Raw genomic sequence first — 18,400 nt, forward strand, 5'->3', positions numbered from 1 at the left:
TGGCTCCAAACCTGGTACTTTTCCTAGGGGGTCTACTGTCAAAAGAGACTCAACCACTCAGTAGTTGCCTTTTCTGTGGTAAATGTCCTTTTCCCCTAACATCCAGTTCTTGTTTTAAGGAATGAATTTTCAAATCCTTCTGAGTAGGAGTTTTTAAAGTCTTTTTGCTTCTCTTTAAATTATCCATTTTGTTCCTTAATCTGCAAGCTTACTTACTTGTCACGTCCACCCACTCCACCCCTCAGTGTTCCTAGTTCTCTTATGTCTGGTGACCCCTGGCTGCCACTTTTAATTAACATGAAAGGATCAAGTATGGTTTGTTTTGGTACCACTAAATAGATCTGTAGTTTCTGGTCATAGCTTTCTTTTTTGAAAGTGCTCTGTCAGTTCCACGCAGGATTTCTTAGCTGCTCAACTCCACTTCACGGCCATGCCAGAGCCAGGAAGGCTTCACCCGTGAGCCCCACCTGCAGATAAAATGCCCCACCCCCACACATTTTATTAACATTCCTTTAAGATTTTCTTTGGTGCTTTGCTTGGCATGACTGTGGCCTGTCTGTACTCTGTCTGGGACCAGGAGGAGGCATTCACTGGCAGTGCCCCTAACTCTGCCCTCTGCCACATCAAATCCAGGAGTCTGGGCCACTCCTTCTCACCACTCAACAGGGGCCCGAGGGTACGGTTTCTCTGCCTTCCACCTTTCTCCAACTCCTCCGTGTGTGTGCCAGGGCCCATGCTGCTAGCATTATACTGTCTCTGTTTTTATAGATAATATTTGATACCAGTTAGTATATATTATAAAACAGACATAAAAGGTTTAAAGGTATTTAATCCTTGTAAAAACTCTATGACTAGAGCTGCAAAAATAAGGCTTAGAGATCACAGCAAACTTTGCTTTCATATTTTCCAAAATCTGAGTCCTAGTTTAACCCAAATTTGACATTTCCAGGTACTAGACCCAACACCTGGAAATCCATTAACTGTGACGGCTTACTTATTCCATGCTAAAGTAATATAAATTAAGAGACTGTCCTAAAACAATATATCAGATTTAACATGATATAATTTTGTCAAAGGGACTCCAGTGCAAAGAAGAAAAACACCAAATGTCTCAGCTTTCTTTGTGACTCTAAGTACAGTTATCAGGAGGAGCCAAAATGAGAAAAACAAAACTCCCACTTCCTTTTCATGGGCACATCTTTTACAGTCAACTCTTACTTCTCAAATTGCAACTTAACTGATTTAGAAAAGTCACGGATATTTTCCCTTTCGCACTTCTTAAAAACTTTTCCTTACATTTTCTTGGATAGTTTTCAGTTATTATACTGTTTTAACCATTGCCCTTGTCAAAATTTCAGAGAAAATCTTATAGTACCTAAAGAAATAAATTACAGAAAATCCTTCCTTAAGAAACAGATTTAGGTCAAAGTACAAGCTTAATCCTTGCTTCACTCAAATATAAACATGATCAAAACATGACTAAGCACAGTAATAAAAGTTTTCACACAAAAAGGTAGTGTATATTTGATAAGGCAGTCAAGCCAATTCACCCGGGACAGAACAGTCTCTTCAATAAATGGTGCCTAGAGAACTGGAGATCCATATGCAAAAGAATGAAAGAAGACCCATATCTCACACCCTACACAAAAGTTAACTCAAAATGGATCAAAGATCTAAACATTAGGTCTAAGACCATAGAACAGTTAGAGGAAAATGTCGGGAGATATCTTATGAATCTTACAATTGGAGGCGGTTTTATGGACCTTACACCTAAAGCAAGAGCACTGAAGAAGGAAATAAATAAATGGGAACTCCTCAAAATTAAACACTTTTGTGCATCAAAGAACTTCATCAAGAAAGTAGAAAGACAGCCTACACAATGGGAATCAATATTTGGAAACGACATATCAGATAAAGGTCTAGTATCCAGAATTTATAATGAGATTGTTCAACTCAACAACAAAAAGATAGCCAACCCAATTACAAAATGGGAAAAAGACTTGAATAGACACCTCTCAGAGGAGGAAATACAAATGGCCAAAAGACACATGAAGAGATGCTCAATGTCCCTGGCCATTAGAGAAATGCAAATCAAAACCACAATGAGATATCATCTCACACCCACCAGAATGGCCATTATCAACAAAACAGAAAATGACAAGTGCTGGAGAGGATGCGGAGAAAGAGGCACACTTATCCACTCTTGGTGGGAATGTCAAATGGTGCAACCACTGTGGAAGGCAGTTTGGCGGTTCCTCAAAAAGCTGAATATAGAATTGCCATACGACCCAGCAATACCATTGCTAGGTATCTACTCAAAGGACTTAAGGGCAAAGACACAGACGGACATTTGCACACCAATGTTTATAGCAGCGTTATTTACAATTGCAAAGAGATGGAAACAGCCAAAATGTCCATCAACAGACGAGTGGCTAAACAAACTGTGGTATATACATACGATGGAATATTATGCAGCTTTAAGACAAGATAAACTTATGAAGCATGTAATAACATGGATGGACCTAGAGAACATTATGCTGAGTGAGTCCAGCCAAAAACTAAAGGACAAATACTGTATGGTCCCACTGATGTGAACGGACATTCGAGAATAAACTTGGAATATGTCATTGGTAACAGAGTCCAGCAGGAGTTAGAAACAGGGTAAGATAATGGGTAATTGGAGCTGAAGGGATACAGACTGTGCAACAGGACTAGATACAAAAACTCAAAAATGGACAGCACAATAATACCTAAGTGTAAAGTAATCATGTTAAAACACTGAATGAAGCTGCATCTGAGCTATAGGTTTTTTTTTGTTTTGTTTTGTTTTTTTTTTACTATTATTATTACTTTTATTTTTTTCTCTATATTAACATTCTACATCTTTTTCTGCTGTGTTGCCAGTTCCTCTAAACCGATGCAAATGTACTAAGAAACGATGATCATGCATCTATGTGATGATGTTAAGAATTACTGATTGCATATGTGGAATGGTATGATTTCTATATGTTGGGTTAATTTCTTTTTTTCCGTTAATTAATAAAAAAAAAAGGTAGTGTATATTGTTATTAAAAATCTGTAATTCTCCCAACTACTTAATTCACTGTTGTACCAAATTAACTTATTTCCATGAAAACAACTTATCTGGCATTCCTATTATTATTATTTCAGGAGGTTAGTTTAAAGATAAGAAATAGACTGATTTGTACATTAGTGGGAGGAAAAAGTCGAATTATAAATTCTAAGTTTTATTCAGTATATATCCAGCACAGTAAAGTACATAATAAATGTTCAACAGACATTTCATAAATAATTGCCTGTATGTAATTACATACTTACTTTAAAACGTACTTTCTAAGTAAGATATAAAAATAATTAAATACAAATAATCAAATGAAAATTCTAGAATGGTATAACTCAACAGTAAAAATCCTAAAAATATTCAAATAGCTCAGATAAAAACATGCTTATATTTATATTATACCTTTCACCATAAACATTTATTTTTGTCACAAAAAAAGCTCATACATTTTTCAATAAAACTCACCAAAAATGTTAGTCTTTACAGTAAGTGCAAGATGAGTATTATTCTTCAAAATTTCAAGAGCCTTCGCAAATGTAATGTTCTCAAAGTTTTGTCCATTTACTTCCATTATCTTAAGAGAAAAGCATTTGAAAAATAAAAAGTAAAACACACAAAGTATTAATTACTTTACAACCTTCAAAGTTATGGTGGAAAAACAGAATGAAATGAATAAAATGCACCCATATGTGAACAATGGTTATCTCTGTGAGAAGTAGAATTAGTGCTGATGCTAACTTTTTCTCTATATTGTTATATTGCCCAAATTCTCCAGCATAAATATTTTTTAAAAAATGTTCATTCCCTCTGGGATCACAAGGAAGAAAACTTTTTACAATGCGAAGAGGCTTATATATGAAAGAAAAAATTTAATCATGTCAGATCAGCTAATAAAAAAATGACTACCTCTATGTAACATACATATTTTAGTGAAATATTCTAAGCATAAATTTATTTCATTTCAAAAAGAGGTAATTCACTTAACAGTGGTGCTCTGCATATATTTAACATCATCCCCCGTCTCCTTCTCTCCCACTGACTGAATTAGGCAGTCAAATAGCAACCAGCACAATTGAGATGGGGTCTTCTTTCATACAAACACTACTGATCTTTCACAGCAGAGCTACCCAAACCTGGCCTTAACTCAGAATCACATGGGGAAGTTATTTAAAAACAAAACAACACGACAAACTTGATTTTAGAAAAAAGGATAAAGATTTGAGTCTATATAATGAAATGGTGGCTTACCTAGAAACATTTAAAAATAATAGAGATCTGTTTTCAACATATCACCATTAAATTTCTGAATTACATAGGAGGAGAATAAACAATCTATAAGCATCACTGTGAAAAGAAAATCAAAGGTAACTAATAAAAGCAAAGGCTGATTTTGACTTCTCTTGGGCAATGTTAAACTGATATGACACTTTTCTGTGGCTACAAATCTGAGGAAAAATCACAATGACCAAAGAATTTTAATCTCCACTGAATAAAATACAGTACCCAGTTGCCCCTTTCAAAAAAAGTACTAGAAGGAGTATTCCAGCCATCTGTGAAATCAATCAAAATAATGCTGGTTTGAATCTGTCATATATTTCAGAAAAGCACATATTCTTTTAATCTATCCCTTTGGGTGCAGGCCTATTGTGGGTGGGACCTTTTGCTTAGGTTGTTTCCATGGAGATGTGACCCAGCCCATTCAAGTTGGGTCTTGACTCCCTTGCTGGTGTCCTTTTTGAGGGAATAAAAGGCAGAGACATTTTAGAGAGAGCTGACGAAGCTGAGAAAGACCAGCAGACATTACCATGTGCCTTTTCATGTGCCAGAGGAACCCCAGATGCCAGCAGCCTTTCCTGAGAGAAGGTATCTTCCTCTTGATGCCTTTATTTGCACATTTTTATGGTCTTGGAAATGTAAATTTGTAACTTAATATATCCGCTTTTTAAAAGCCAACTCATTTCTGGTATATTGCATTCTGGCAGCTTTAGCAAACCAAAACACACGGTATAGATGAAATGAAGGTAATCATGAAATCAGCAGGTGTACATGTGGAAATGATTATTATGAAACAATGCAAACGTCAAACGTATTTTTGAAAGAGAATATAATGTAAAAAATTAATGAGTAAAGATCTAGATCTAAAATCTCAGATCATTTCAATAGCTGGGAGGAATAAGATAAAAAGTAAAAGTATGACACATTTCTCTCTTCTCTCAGGAATGAAACAGTTGGATTTCATTAGTTACTTTTTCGGTGAAGAATGAAATTCTTCAATTACATTAAAATATTTGAACTGGTTTCAGGGTCTGTGTCATTTTGAAGCTGTTATGTACCCCAGAAAAGCCATTGTCTTTTCTCCTGATCCAGTCTCGTATGGGCAGCCATGTTTCTTTTAATCCTGATTCAGTACTGTGGGGTGGAAACTTTGACTGGATCACTCAAACGGAGATGTGACACACCCAATTGTGGAGCTGTGACTCCACCTATTCAAGGTGCATCGTAATTAGTTTACTACAGTTCTTTAAAGGGGGAAGCATTTTGGAGAAACCTCGGATGCAGATGCTTGGAGGACAGGTGCTTCAGATCTGACAAAGATGGACAAGTGGAGATGCCTGGAGTACCGACAGAGAGAGCAGATGCCTAGACACAGGCAAATGTTGCCATGTGTCTTTCCATGAGATGCTAGGCAAGCCAGAACCCAGAGTTGTGTCTGGGAGGAGCTAAGGGAAGGCCCACAGATGCTTAGAGAGGAAACCACTGGCATCAGAAGTTGGAAGCAATGGAACTGGGAACAGGGACCAGCAGATGAGAGCCATGTGCCTTCTCATGTGACAGACATCAATCTTTCTTGTGTCAAGGTATCTTTCTCTGGATGCCTTAGTTTGTACATTTTTATGTCCTTAAACTGTAAACTTATAATTTAATAAATTCCCTTTTTAAAAGCTGTACTATTTCTGGTATATTGCATTCCAGCAGCATTTAACACACCAATATAGGGTCCTAGGTATTAGAGATTGTAAGACCTAGATATCTCCGTTTTTAAAAAGGTTCCTTAGAAGAAGGGGATCACTACTACTTCCTAACAGTTTCTTAACCTTTACACTATTGACATTTTAAAGTTCAGGTTATGGGAGATGTCCTGTGCATTTATCAGTAGTCTTGGCCCCAATCCACTAGATTTCAAAAGCAATCTACCAGTCATGACAAAAATATTTTCAGAAATTGTCAAATGTCTCCTGGAGGACCAAATCATTCCCAATTTGGGAACATTTCAGTTCCCACTTTTACTGTGGGTATAAAATGAATTTCCGTAAGAAGCAGCTCTCCAGAACCCTGTTTAAAGTGCCCAAGGGTCCACTTGCTGCTAGGAAACCAGCCCTTGTCTGGATCCGTCTTCCCACAGGCGCCTTCTAACAGAACCGAAAGGCAGCCTCAGAATAAGAGGTATCGTGATGGGGCTTTGGTTCTGCCCGCCCCTTGAGCAGAGCTCCCTGGGTCCAGTCTCTCTCTTTCTCTGGGTTGGCTGCAGGGACCAGCGCATCAGCCAGGACGTGGAACGATTCTATCGGCAGCTCAGCAGCATGGCCAGGAAACTGATTATCTCCCCATTCACCCTCGTCTACTATACTTATCATGTTTATAACATGAACAATTAAAAGAGAATGATAGTATGATTCAGCTAAAAATAAAACAAAGTCACTCTCCACAAATAAATGAAGAAAAATTTTTGATTGAAAAGTAGTTTCCAAAGTGATTCTGGCGATCAGTCAGATGTGGGAAATTAGCCTTTGGTGTGCATTTTACAAAGCTTCGAGGGAACCACCTGGGAAGCTTTGTAAAAGCACAGATTGTCAAATATCATCCTCTGACAACAGATTATCATGATTAATAGGACAGGGTGGGCCTGAGAATTTCATTTTTTTAATGTTAACAGGGTTATCAGCAGATCATATATTAAAATATACTGCTCTATAGCTACCTAATGCCCATATGAAAAGAATCACCACCAAATTCATCCCAGTATCAACTTCTTTTTCCTTGTCTCTTATTTGACTCAGTCTGTTCAACAGATGTAGTTTTGTTACCACGTGAACATTATTTAAACTGATATCATGTAAGGTAATCTTTGCTAACTTAAATTTCAGAGTGCTATGGGGTGGAAGTGCCCCCTCCTTCAAAACCTGCAAGGATGCTAACTCATATATTGATCTTTCTGGAAAATTGTAAAATTGCCAATGATACTGTTTCATAATCCTTAAGGAATGGGCAGTAGCATTCAAAGACAATCATGCTGTTTCTAGCTGCAGTCTATCAAAATTTCTACTCAAAGTAATGGATACATGACAAATATGTTTTAAAAAGAAAACATTTTCAAATATAACTCCTAAAAAGAGGCTCAGAAAAATATTTCCTTAAATTGATCATGCTTACTTGAAGAAATATCAGATGAGAAAAAAGTAGTAGACATATTACTACATATTACATGTAGAAGGCTTTTATTGAAGCAATTGGTTATTTACTTGCCTGATCACCACGTTTCAGTCCTGCATCAGCAGATTTGCTGTCTGGTTCTACTCCCTCCACAAAAATACCAAATCCCTTCTCGCTTCCTCCATTAAGGCTGAAATGCAGAGGGGACTCCCGGGAAGCCTTTTGTAGCACAATCTGTCTCCACTTTGCCTTTGCTGCACAGGCAATATTCAATAACCGCAGATGACCATTCATTTTCTGTAAAGGAGAAAAATATCTAAGGATATACATCTATTCTTAAAGGCTTATTTTTTTTCTTGGGAGGGAGGGGAGGGGAGGAGGTACCTAAAATTATTAGAACCAAAGTTATATGTGAAATATAAAGAATATAGAACATGTAAGCTGGGGTAAATAAAACTGGGTCAAGAATGAGATCTCAATATGATTTTTAAAGACTTCTATATAATTACAGGTTAGAAAAGATTTTAAAGAGGTATCTCATTTACAGAGGGATAACATAAGACTACTTCTTATTTCCAGAACCTTACCATTACATACCCTGCTCCTATCTTGCTTATCTCCTAGCTGTTTTATAAAACTAGAATCTTTTAAAAACCTTTCTTCGAAACCTTGAACCACTTTTCCTAACACTGTCTACTATTTAAAGGCACATTCAAGCTGCAACCTCTTTCAGACAATACTCATTACACTGTCTTAGGTCTTCCTTAAACGCAATATTTTAATTTATGCGTTTTAATACCAGTTTAAATTTTATTGTCCTCAAATAGTATGGAATATGCAAATTTCATGTCCATAATGAGAAGCTAAAATGTTTTGAGGGCAAGGACAAAGTCCTATACTTCTTTTGATTCTACACGACACCTTGGAGTATAAGGTAGAATTCAAGAAATACTTGGTGACTGACAGGTTAACGAAAAAATCCTACGACTGGAAGTCAGTTCCCATATCCTATTAGTCCCCTGAGTATCTACACAGCCAATACTGGAAGAGCCGGACAAATGATAGCAATAAGCCTCGATGAGCCCTTTATCAAGATCACTAGTTTCCGTTCACTCTTCCTGCTTAGCATAGAGCAGATGTGCTGCCGAGAAGGCTGCAGAGACAAAGGGGTAAGGAAAAGGGACCAAATCTGCCATTTTTTTCTCTCCTTATTCAACACAATCCACTTATACTCTCAGAATACTAACTACATCTTGTTGTGTGCAAGGAATTATATTCATTAGCTCATTACACTCTTCCCTACTCTACAAATAAGACAACTTGTTGAAGCACACATATTTAGCAAGTGGTGGAGCTCATATTCTAATTCAGTCAATCTGACTCTATAACTGTACTCTTAAATGCTACATTACTATTTACTGACTCCCTAAAATCTGCATTTGCTTGGATCAGACAACTCAACTGCAGCTCAAAGTTTTATATCTGGCAGGGAGAATGAAATGGATTCATAAATAGCTATTGTGAAAGTGAAGAGGACCGTGGGGGGATTATCTTAGGTGCCCTATAGTAAGAACAGGTTTTTCAAAATCACAGGCAGAAGGGAAACCTAGAAAATCTTAATATAGATCTGATATACAATATACGCATGTCTTGAAGCTGGTGTAGAGTTTCAAATGGTAGGATTGGGAGAAGAGAATTACAGTTTAAGAGAACAGCTTGGCCTATGATACAGAATTGGCAGAGTATGTTTGGCTAAAATCTAGGGTGCACAGGAAAAAGGCTGAAAAGATAGAGGAGGGACCTGAACATATGTGTGAGGAATTACTTTGGTTTGTAGCAAGGTTTACTGACAAGAGAGTAGTATTCATCATATTTGTTTTAAAAACAACCTTTTAGCTGCATAGAAGGGACCGGAAGGAAGAGAGACTAGAATGAATGCTGGTTACCAGACTATTATAACAGAGCAGACATAATGAAATAATAAGGCCTTAAACCAAGTGAAAAAGGAAAAGGCTGAGCTAGAGACCAAAAGAAAATGTACGCCTAATCAGTGGCCCAGGTGTCTGCAGTAACTGAATGGATATCTTGGCCAGGTAATTTAAGGAAAAGTGTGAGCAGTCCAGGTATAACCCAAAGGTCTGTAAGCCTGGATGACAGGAAAATGACAATATTATTAATCGTAAACAGAAAAAGGAGAGACAGGAGGAGGTACAATTGCAGGATTGGGGGATGGGATGCCAGAGGATGGGCAGAGGTACAGAAAATAGATTTGCAAGTTCCCAGAATGTAGGTTTAAACTACAGGAGAAAATAAAAGCTGTTCTGAGTTGCTATTGGGGGGGTAGGGGGAGATGAACCCCTAAACTTTGAAGAAGAAAAATTCTTTTGACTCTTACTGTATCTTCCAGATTTTTTTCAAATTCCTCCAGAAATCGAGTCATAGCAGGATCACCTTCAAAGTCATTAAAATGATTATTTACCCACAATAATATAATCCGTGTCACCTGTGGAAAAACAGAAAAGGCAGCATATAATTATGAGAGGCACTCCTCAAAAAGCAGATTCCAAAAGCATGTCCAAAATTGAGAGGCTACTACGATTGATGACTAGCCCCACTACCCCTCCCCGAACATAAAGGGCTCATTCTAATAGAGAAGTAACAGAGAGAGCACTCGGTAAGAAAACACAAGCCTGTGTACTAATATTTAAGAAGCACTGCACAGGGGATGTACATTACAGATAGTGGCTTAAAATGCAAGCTTCTAAGGGCAGGGGATCATACCAAAAGTATTCATATAATGTTTAACCAAAATTATGGTGAAAACAAATCTGAAATTTCCCTCATTAAAAATACTGTGAATTTCCAGAATGGTGAGATTTGTTCACTTTGCTCCACAGACTTACAGAAAAGTTAAGAATTAACAAATGGAAGTTGGATGACAAGTGGGCCCAACTCAGGACCTAAGCAATTTACTCACATATTTAAAAAACTGTGTTAAAAATGTGCATGATATAAAATTCACTATCGTAAAGTATACAATTCAGTGGCATTTAGTACCGTCACGATGTTGTGCAACCATCACCGCTCTCTAGGTTTCAGAACATTTTCATTATTTCAAAGGGAAAAACTGTACCCATTAAGCACTTACTCTCCCTTTCGTCCCTCCCTGCAGCCCCTGGCAATCACTAATCTGCTTTCCTGTCTCTGTGCAATTGCCTATTCTGAGCACTTCATATAAACAGAATCATATAATATATGTCTGGCTTCTTTCACTTAGCATAATGTTTTCAAGGTTCATTCACATTGTAGCCTAGATCAGTACTTCATTCTCTTTTATTCCTTTCATAGCTATACCACATTTTGTTCATCCATTCCATCACTTGATGGACACTAGATGGACAACTGTGATTAGTTCTGCTATCAACATTCATTTACAAGTTTCTGTTTTTTACACCTGTTTTCCAATTCCTTTGGGAATATATGTAAGCATGAAATTGCTGGGTCATATGGTAATTTCTTTAACTTACTGAGGAATTGCCGCACTCTTTTCCATAGGGACAGTATGAGGGTTCCAATTTCTCCACATCTTCACCAACACCGATTTTGTAGGTTTTTATTTTATTTTATTATGGCCATCTTGGTGAGTATGAATTGGTATTTCATTGTGCTTGTAATTTTTACTTCCCTAATGACTAACGATGTTGAACATCTTTTTCTGCGCTCGCTGACCATTTGTAAATCTTCCCTGAAGAAATGTCTATTCAAGTTCTTTGCTAATTTTTTATTTGGGTTGTTTGTCTTTAGTTGTTGAGTTGTAATTTTTTCAAATGTAATTCTGGATACTACACCCCTATCAGATATACGACATGCAGATTTTCTCAAATTTTGTGGACTTTTTATACTCTCTTGATAGTGTCCTTTGATGAATGTAAGTTTCTAATTTTGATGAAGCCTAATTTGTCTTTTTTTCTTTTATTGCTTGTACTTTTGGTGTCATATCTAAGAAACTACTGCCAAATCCAAGGTCATGAAAATTTACTCCTATGTTTTAGTCTAATATTTAGGTCTCTAATTCTTTTTTTTGGCGTGGGCAGGCTCTGGAAATCGAACCCAGGTCTCGGGCATGACAGGTGAGAATTCTGCCACTGAGCCACCATTACACTGCCCTCTGATTCATTTTGAGATAATTTTTGAATATGGTGAGGTATGGTCATATTCTATTCTTTTGCATGGGGATATCCAGTTGTCCCTAATAATATTTCAGGTCATTCCGTAACATGCCTTTGCTTCCCCATCAAGCTAAGATAATGATATTTAATTCCAAAAATGTAGGAGAGGGGAAGTCATCATGTTTGGACACTTCAATCTCCTAATTTCACAGTCTACCTGCATCCAATTTATTTCCTTTGAAATAGAATTTAGAAATATATACCAGGCAATTATGGTCCTATTTTTTTACATTCTTAAAATAACTTACTTTCCACCAATTTGCTAAGTTATTACTAGTCTTTTCATTAAATGTGCAAACATATTCCCCCATGAAATAAGGTAAGATAATCTATATAAAACAGCAAAACAACGTTTAATGCAAAAAAATACTCGAAGGTTGATTTAAATAAGTTACAGAGAGATAAATTAAGGAAGGCCTGACAAATTGTTTTCAAATGATTATAAACTCTGGAACTCAGAAAAATCAAGACATTTCTACTTTGAAGGTTAAAAATGATCTAAGCCCTATTAAAAACATTCATTATGTGAGTACTGTTTCCTAATTATTAATCAGCTTTAAAATATTTTATTGGTCTCCTCCAGAAATAATTTAATCTTTTGATAAAGTTCTACAATTCTCTAGTGAAGCTAACATGTTTTCTGAATGTATGGCTATATCACAAGCTTTATTTCAATTTTTGCGATTTAAGACTCATGTCCACATTTAACATGCTATTCTGTCATAAAAGCAACTAAGCACAGATAGACTATGTAGACACACCACATACACCACTCTACCGACTCACTGAATTTATGTGAATGAATCTTACTAACGAAATAAGCATTTAATTTCTAACTGCAAAAGAGTTTATGAATAAAACAAAGGTTAAAAGTCACTTTTGTGCCCTTTATATTTATAAAACAACCTTATCTCTTAAGCTGTCAATTTTAAACCATTCCAGTAGTTTGATCCCAACATCCAAAGGACTTTCAAGAAATGTCCTATAAGTTAATAGGAAATCTTCTATGTAAGTGGGGTCCACAATGGAATGTTCTTCTATTAAATGCATGATGAGACGTTCAGGTGTTGCCTAGAAATTAAGGATAGGAAGTATTAGAAAATAAACAAATAGCTCAGGGACGAAGGAATTCCTATTTAATATGATTCTTAGATAACTCTTCAAATTAGAGTGCTGCCTTTAAACCCTTACCAATGGAAGAAGGTGGTTTCCCAGGTTGTAACTGACAGCACTCGGGGTTATGGAATGAGAAAAGGCAGAGGAATACATAACACAGTCTTTAATCGTCCGTAGTCGTATTCACTGACATCTCATTACAGCAGGGCTTCTAAACCTCACTGATATCCCCCCGGTGTTACCTTCACTTCTGCTGCATGGGGTGTGTAATGATTATCCCAAGGTAATAGAAGGAAGATGACAGAATTAAACTTTAGAAAACAAGTACAACAAAAGCTTTCTTCTAAATTTAATCCACCTCAAACTCTCTTCTGCCCCAAGCTGTTGGAACCACAAACCTAGTAGCCTGTCTTATTGTTGTTAGTTCCTAGAACAGAGGTTTCCTCTTCTAGTCTCTCTCTGCCAGTTCATCATCTTGAGAGGAACCAAAGTTCTTATGAGTTTTTACGTTAATTCAGAGCAGAAATTGTGTGTGTGCCTGTCTTCTAATTCATGAAAACGAATGTAAACAAAACATTTCCCTACTGTTCTTCTTTGAACTTCTGAATCAATGTTAAAATTTATTACCCTTTACAGTCTTTTCTGTACACAGAACAAAATATAGACATAAACCAGACATAAAGTCTGATGTAAGACCAACTGTCATCATAATCCCAGATTTCAGTTTGCTGTATTCGTCCAAATAACTTCATTGTACAGAATAATTGTAGGTAAAAAGAAATGTTAATGCTAACTGTGTTCTTTTCTAAGTTTTTTTTTTAAGGTACTTGCTGTTTAAGAGATGTGTAAATTTTTTTCTGGAAGGATGTCAGAAATAAGTTTCTTCATATAACCTCCTTAAGGGACAAGTAGACCACAAGGTAACTCCTATCCTTCTCCCACCCTCCAAACTATTTTTGCCGAAGGGTTTATCATTCAGGCCAATCATACTTCACAGTCACTTAAACTCTGATTCTCAGGTCAACTACATATACATCAGGGCTTGGAACTGATCAACATATGTTAAAGAGAGGCCATTAGTCTGACTGACTAAATCACTGCAGCATGGTCCCTGCTGAGACTAGACCATACATTCAAAACTTGATTTAAAGACAAGCCCCATAGGCATGCAGAAGCATGGACGTGTTGGGCTCAATAGCAGCAAGAGGGCGGGCTGCTGGGAGGCTGGGGGAGGAGGCAGACAAAGATGGCAGGTGGAGGAGGTGGCGGACGTGGCTACATTGGCATGGTGGAGAATGGCACAATGAGCAAATAAGTAAATACACTGGGTATAAGGACAGCTACGGCTGGAGAAGGTATCTATAAACACAAAAAGGAAAAGGCTAGAAAAAGACACTCTGCTATAGAATCGGAATCCGAAGTTCTGGTATGAATTTATGATTGTATAATATATACAGATATAGAAATAGTTATAGAGATGTATGTACAATAATAAATACATATATTTCCTAGCTCTGTCTGATGGGAGGCTCTAAAAGCAATGATATCCCAGTAGCAGTCAGTATAGCTAGTCCCTATACCTTAATTTTTAAATGCTTTCTTCCACTAAAAGGAACCAAGGGTCTCTGGAGAAAAGGCTGATTCTAGGGTTGGAGCAGGAAAAGAACAAGATGAACTCAGAACATTTTGTTTTGACAAATAATAACAAAGTACTGAAAGAATGATGGAAACATGTCATTAGAATACAGGCGTCAGTTTGAAGAGGGTCTCACACTGACCAAATCTGGGACAGTTTGGGCATTAAAAAATTATTGACAGTAACAGAATACAAAACACGGTCCATACCAATTTAATAAATTTGTGGGAAAGAAGAGAAAGCACTTCTTCACAGCAGAATGGCAATTAATGAATGTATAAGAAATAACCAAAATTGAAATCATCACTTGAGGCAGGACTAGTCAATGGAACTACATGTGGACAGAAGTTCACAAGGTAATACTATAATTTCAAATCATCTTAATTACAAGGATAAAATGATGACTTCACAGTGCAGAAGTCTGGCAGACAGATACCAGCAATGACCAGGTGGTCAAGGCCAACTTCAACAGTAGTGGGACAGGTTAACCCTATGTGCTTCCTGGTATGAGGAACTCAGAAGAGCACGACATCATTTCTGCTAAGAATTCCTGCCAGGAATGACTGGCTTGAGTCTGGCTATGAGGAGATATTGGACAGATCCAGGCTGAGGGTTATTCTACAGACTGTAAGGTCTGTATTCTTTAAAACTTCTGAGAATCTGAACAGGCAAGGACTAGGGAACTGTTCTAGACTAGAACAGACAATTAAATGCAACCTTTATTATTTGGGGCTATTGGTGAAATCTGAATGGGGACTGTGGTCTGAGTGGTATTGTTTTATCAATAGTTACTTTCTAATTTGAAGGCTTCTGTGGTGTTTATGTAGAAAGTCCTCTTGTTTTTTTAAGAAATACACACTGGAATATTTAGGAGTGATAAGGAAACATGCCTACGGCTTGTTCTTAAATGGTTCAAAAAGAATCCATAATGAGCAAATACGATGAAATGCCAACAGTTAGAGCATCTAGGTGAGGGAGCTCTCTGTACTGTTCTTGCAACCTTTCTGTAAGTCTGAAATTATTTAAAAGTAAATTATTAAAAAACATGAGCCCCCATAAAAATATGAGTAAAAATGAAAAAGCGCATGCATTAGCCTATGGCAGTCCATCGCAGGCTCATCTTTTCTACATACAAGGGTTACATCTATCAGTTTAGAAAAGAGAGAGCCTGCTCTAAGGAGCACCCTGACCGCAGAGGGGAATGGACCTGACCTCAGGCTCAGATCCTCTCCTCAACCTATTACTAAACTGCTGCATTTGTAATGAATAATGACATTTTCACTTAGTTTGGGATCAAGACAAGCTTGAAAAGAGAAACAGTCTTGGTGTTCATTTCTTTCTCTTTCAATTATAATTGCCCTATTTTCCATCCAGAGATTTTTTAGTAGACCAGAGGGGGAAAAGGTGGGGGGTTGGGAGGGAGGACAGTTAGAGAAGGGAAATGGGACAAGAATATTCAGATTCTACAATGGTAAGGCTTTTGATTTGGCTCATTTAGTCCTAATAAAACCTTGTTTTATCACCCCTATTTTCAAATAACGAAACTTAGGTTCAGATAAGCCATCTCAATGCCAAAGAGATCCAGCAAGCGCTGTGCATTTTCACCAGCGATTCATTATGCTTTTATGGCTGGGCCCTTGCATTTTCTCTTTTGTTTCCAAACCCCACCATCTTTGATGAAATTAACTCCCATTATTAATGGATCATAAAATAGACTTGGGAAGGAAAACTTAGAGCAATGTACTCTGAAATAATATCTTACCAAATGGATATTAAATGGCAAAAGTTAAATTTCATCATTAAAAGGTATACAAACCAACTTGCAAAAAGGCAAAAGGGCAAACATTTATTTAAATTAGATTCCAATACTTCAGTGAAATATGTTGCACTATTTAAATATGGCTCAAAGTATTTTAAGCAATAGGAAAGTTTTACTATATCATGATTAGAATAATAAGTTAAAAACACCCACCTTGATTACAATGTGTCCTTTCCTGGTTCCACTCCGGTCTAGTTCTCGGTGCTCATGCACCATAACAATTTCTCCCTCTTCCTCAACTTTATGGGTATTTTTCTCCACATGATTTAAAATTCTCCAGTAGTCCTGCTGGGCTATGCAGACAAACTGCCCAAGAACAACATGGGGACAATTAATGAACCTGTAGTACATAAATACGTCACTATGTACCAAGACAGAGCACAACGGTAAGAAATCAAGCGGCATCAGTTCTTTTTCATTCAATCCCTTTAGTCCTTAACAAAAACCCAGGTGAAATAAATACTTCACGCACAAAGAGACCAAAGAAGTCAAATCTGTTTTGAATTCTACTGAAAAAGGAGAAGTAAACTTCTACTCTCAGAACTGCCACTATGCAAAGAACACATGAAGCAGGAATAAGTTAGAAACAAACAACTCAGAAGTTCCTATTTCTTTCCTTTATTATTCCTTTTTTTTTCAAGGACTGAGCTGGCTAATACCAGACAGAAGCATAAACCAACATTAATTTTGTATATTTCCTTTAAGAATTTACAGTTTGTTCAATTGCACAAATTTCGAGCAGATATAAAATCTAGCTTCCTTCGTTAACTTTGAACTTTTCAAACTCCCAATTCTGAAATAAAGCTATTTTATTTTGAGGAAGAAGAAAATAGCCTCAGTGAATATTAAAAAAAAATAGTTTTATTCATACACCATGCAATCCATCCTAAGTGTAGAAATCAACGGCTCTTGGTATTATCACATATGCATTCACCACCAGAGTCAATATGAGAACATTGTCATTTCCTCAAAAAAAAAATCCCATGTCCTTTCTATTCCCCCTATTACGACGTTCAACTTTAGTACACTAATTAATGCTACAATTAATGAAAGAACAGTATTTAGCCATTTTTATAAATGAACAAGCAAGAATACTTGACCAAAGAGGCAAGCTTACCTGACAGTCATCTACTTTAGTCCTGACGATTCCATGCATGTACTGTTTATCCAATGTGGGAGTAATTCCAAAACTATTTCCCATAAAGAGATTTTCAATTTTTCCATCTGGATAACTGATTTCTACAGTGCCGTTTAAAATAACATACCATGAGTCAAGCTAGAGAAAAACAAAGGTTTTAAAAATCTTTTAAAAAAGACACTTATGTATTAATCCTGAAAACAGGATCTACCAATATAAATTACTTGTATAAACTTAAGAAAGAAAAAGGAGGGCTTGAGTAGATATTACTATACTAATAATAGCATACTTTACCTTATCTATTCAAACGATTAAATTCTCATTTTACTCACACAATGAAGTCAAGGATTTTCATAACTGGCCAAATACTTTAAGGCAAATAGTGTAATTTGAATCTAGCCCCTCCCACTAATCAGCTGTGTGACCCCAGCCAAGTTATCTAACCTGAGTTTTAGTTCCCTCATCACTAAAATGGGGTAATAGTACCTATTAAAGGACCAGTGTGTTAATTAAATCAATTAATACATATTTAGTGCTTAGAATAGTGCCTGGCATATAAAGAGCACCCAAAAACAGTAAAAGGATGGCTGGTGATTAATTCAGAAAAGCTAGTAAAAGCATGAATTTTATAGCATATCAAACAAAATAAAACATATAAATTTCTCCCAATGTTAAGAAAACAGTGCCTTTATATCTAATGCTCTAAGGAGGTATATTTTAAAAGTCTACCTTATATCAATGAAAGACCATTTATCCCTTTAATACACAACTCCTTCTAACAGCCTAAACGTTCAACGGTTTTAATATGATTTAAGGGAAATCTGAATTGTCAGTTTTACGAATAATGAAAGGCAACTCTAAATCTTTTTTTTTACGTGCACTTTTAAAATTACAAGTATGAACTACAGTCACTGTGCACCTTGTAGACTACATAGATTATCTGAAGACA

At 36.6% G+C, this 18,400-nt stretch overlaps 1 protein-coding gene across 16 annotated transcripts in view; it reads right to left on the reverse strand.

Moving 5' to 3' along the window:
- RAPGEF6 (Rap guanine nucleotide exchange factor 6) overlaps positions 1-18,400 on the reverse strand; it is a 316,707-nt gene that overhangs the window by 103,550 nt on the left and 194,757 nt on the right. For all 16 annotated transcript variants that reach the window (XR_013166664.1, XR_013166665.1, XR_013166667.1 and 13 more), the window contains 6 exons: positions 17,431-17,589; positions 16,467-16,619; positions 12,649-12,813; positions 9,909-10,016; positions 7,607-7,810; positions 3,548-3,656 (listed from right to left, as the gene is read on the reverse strand). Coding sequence is in view for 12 of the 16 variants with exons in the window: in XM_077138332.1 (XP_076994447.1) it covers positions 3,548-3,656; positions 7,607-7,810; positions 9,909-10,016; positions 12,649-12,813; positions 16,467-16,619; positions 17,431-17,589 (898 nt within the window). In the remaining 4 variants the exon portion in view is untranslated. The remainder of the gene's footprint in view (positions 1-3,547; positions 3,657-7,606; positions 7,811-9,908; positions 10,017-12,648; positions 12,814-16,466; positions 16,620-17,430; positions 17,590-18,400) is intronic.

Source organism: Tamandua tetradactyla, chromosome 20 (genome assembly GCF_023851605.1).
Source record: "Tamandua tetradactyla isolate mTamTet1 chromosome 20, mTamTet1.pri, whole genome shotgun sequence".
Taxonomy (NCBI): Eukaryota; Metazoa; Chordata; class Mammalia; order Pilosa; family Myrmecophagidae; genus Tamandua; species Tamandua tetradactyla.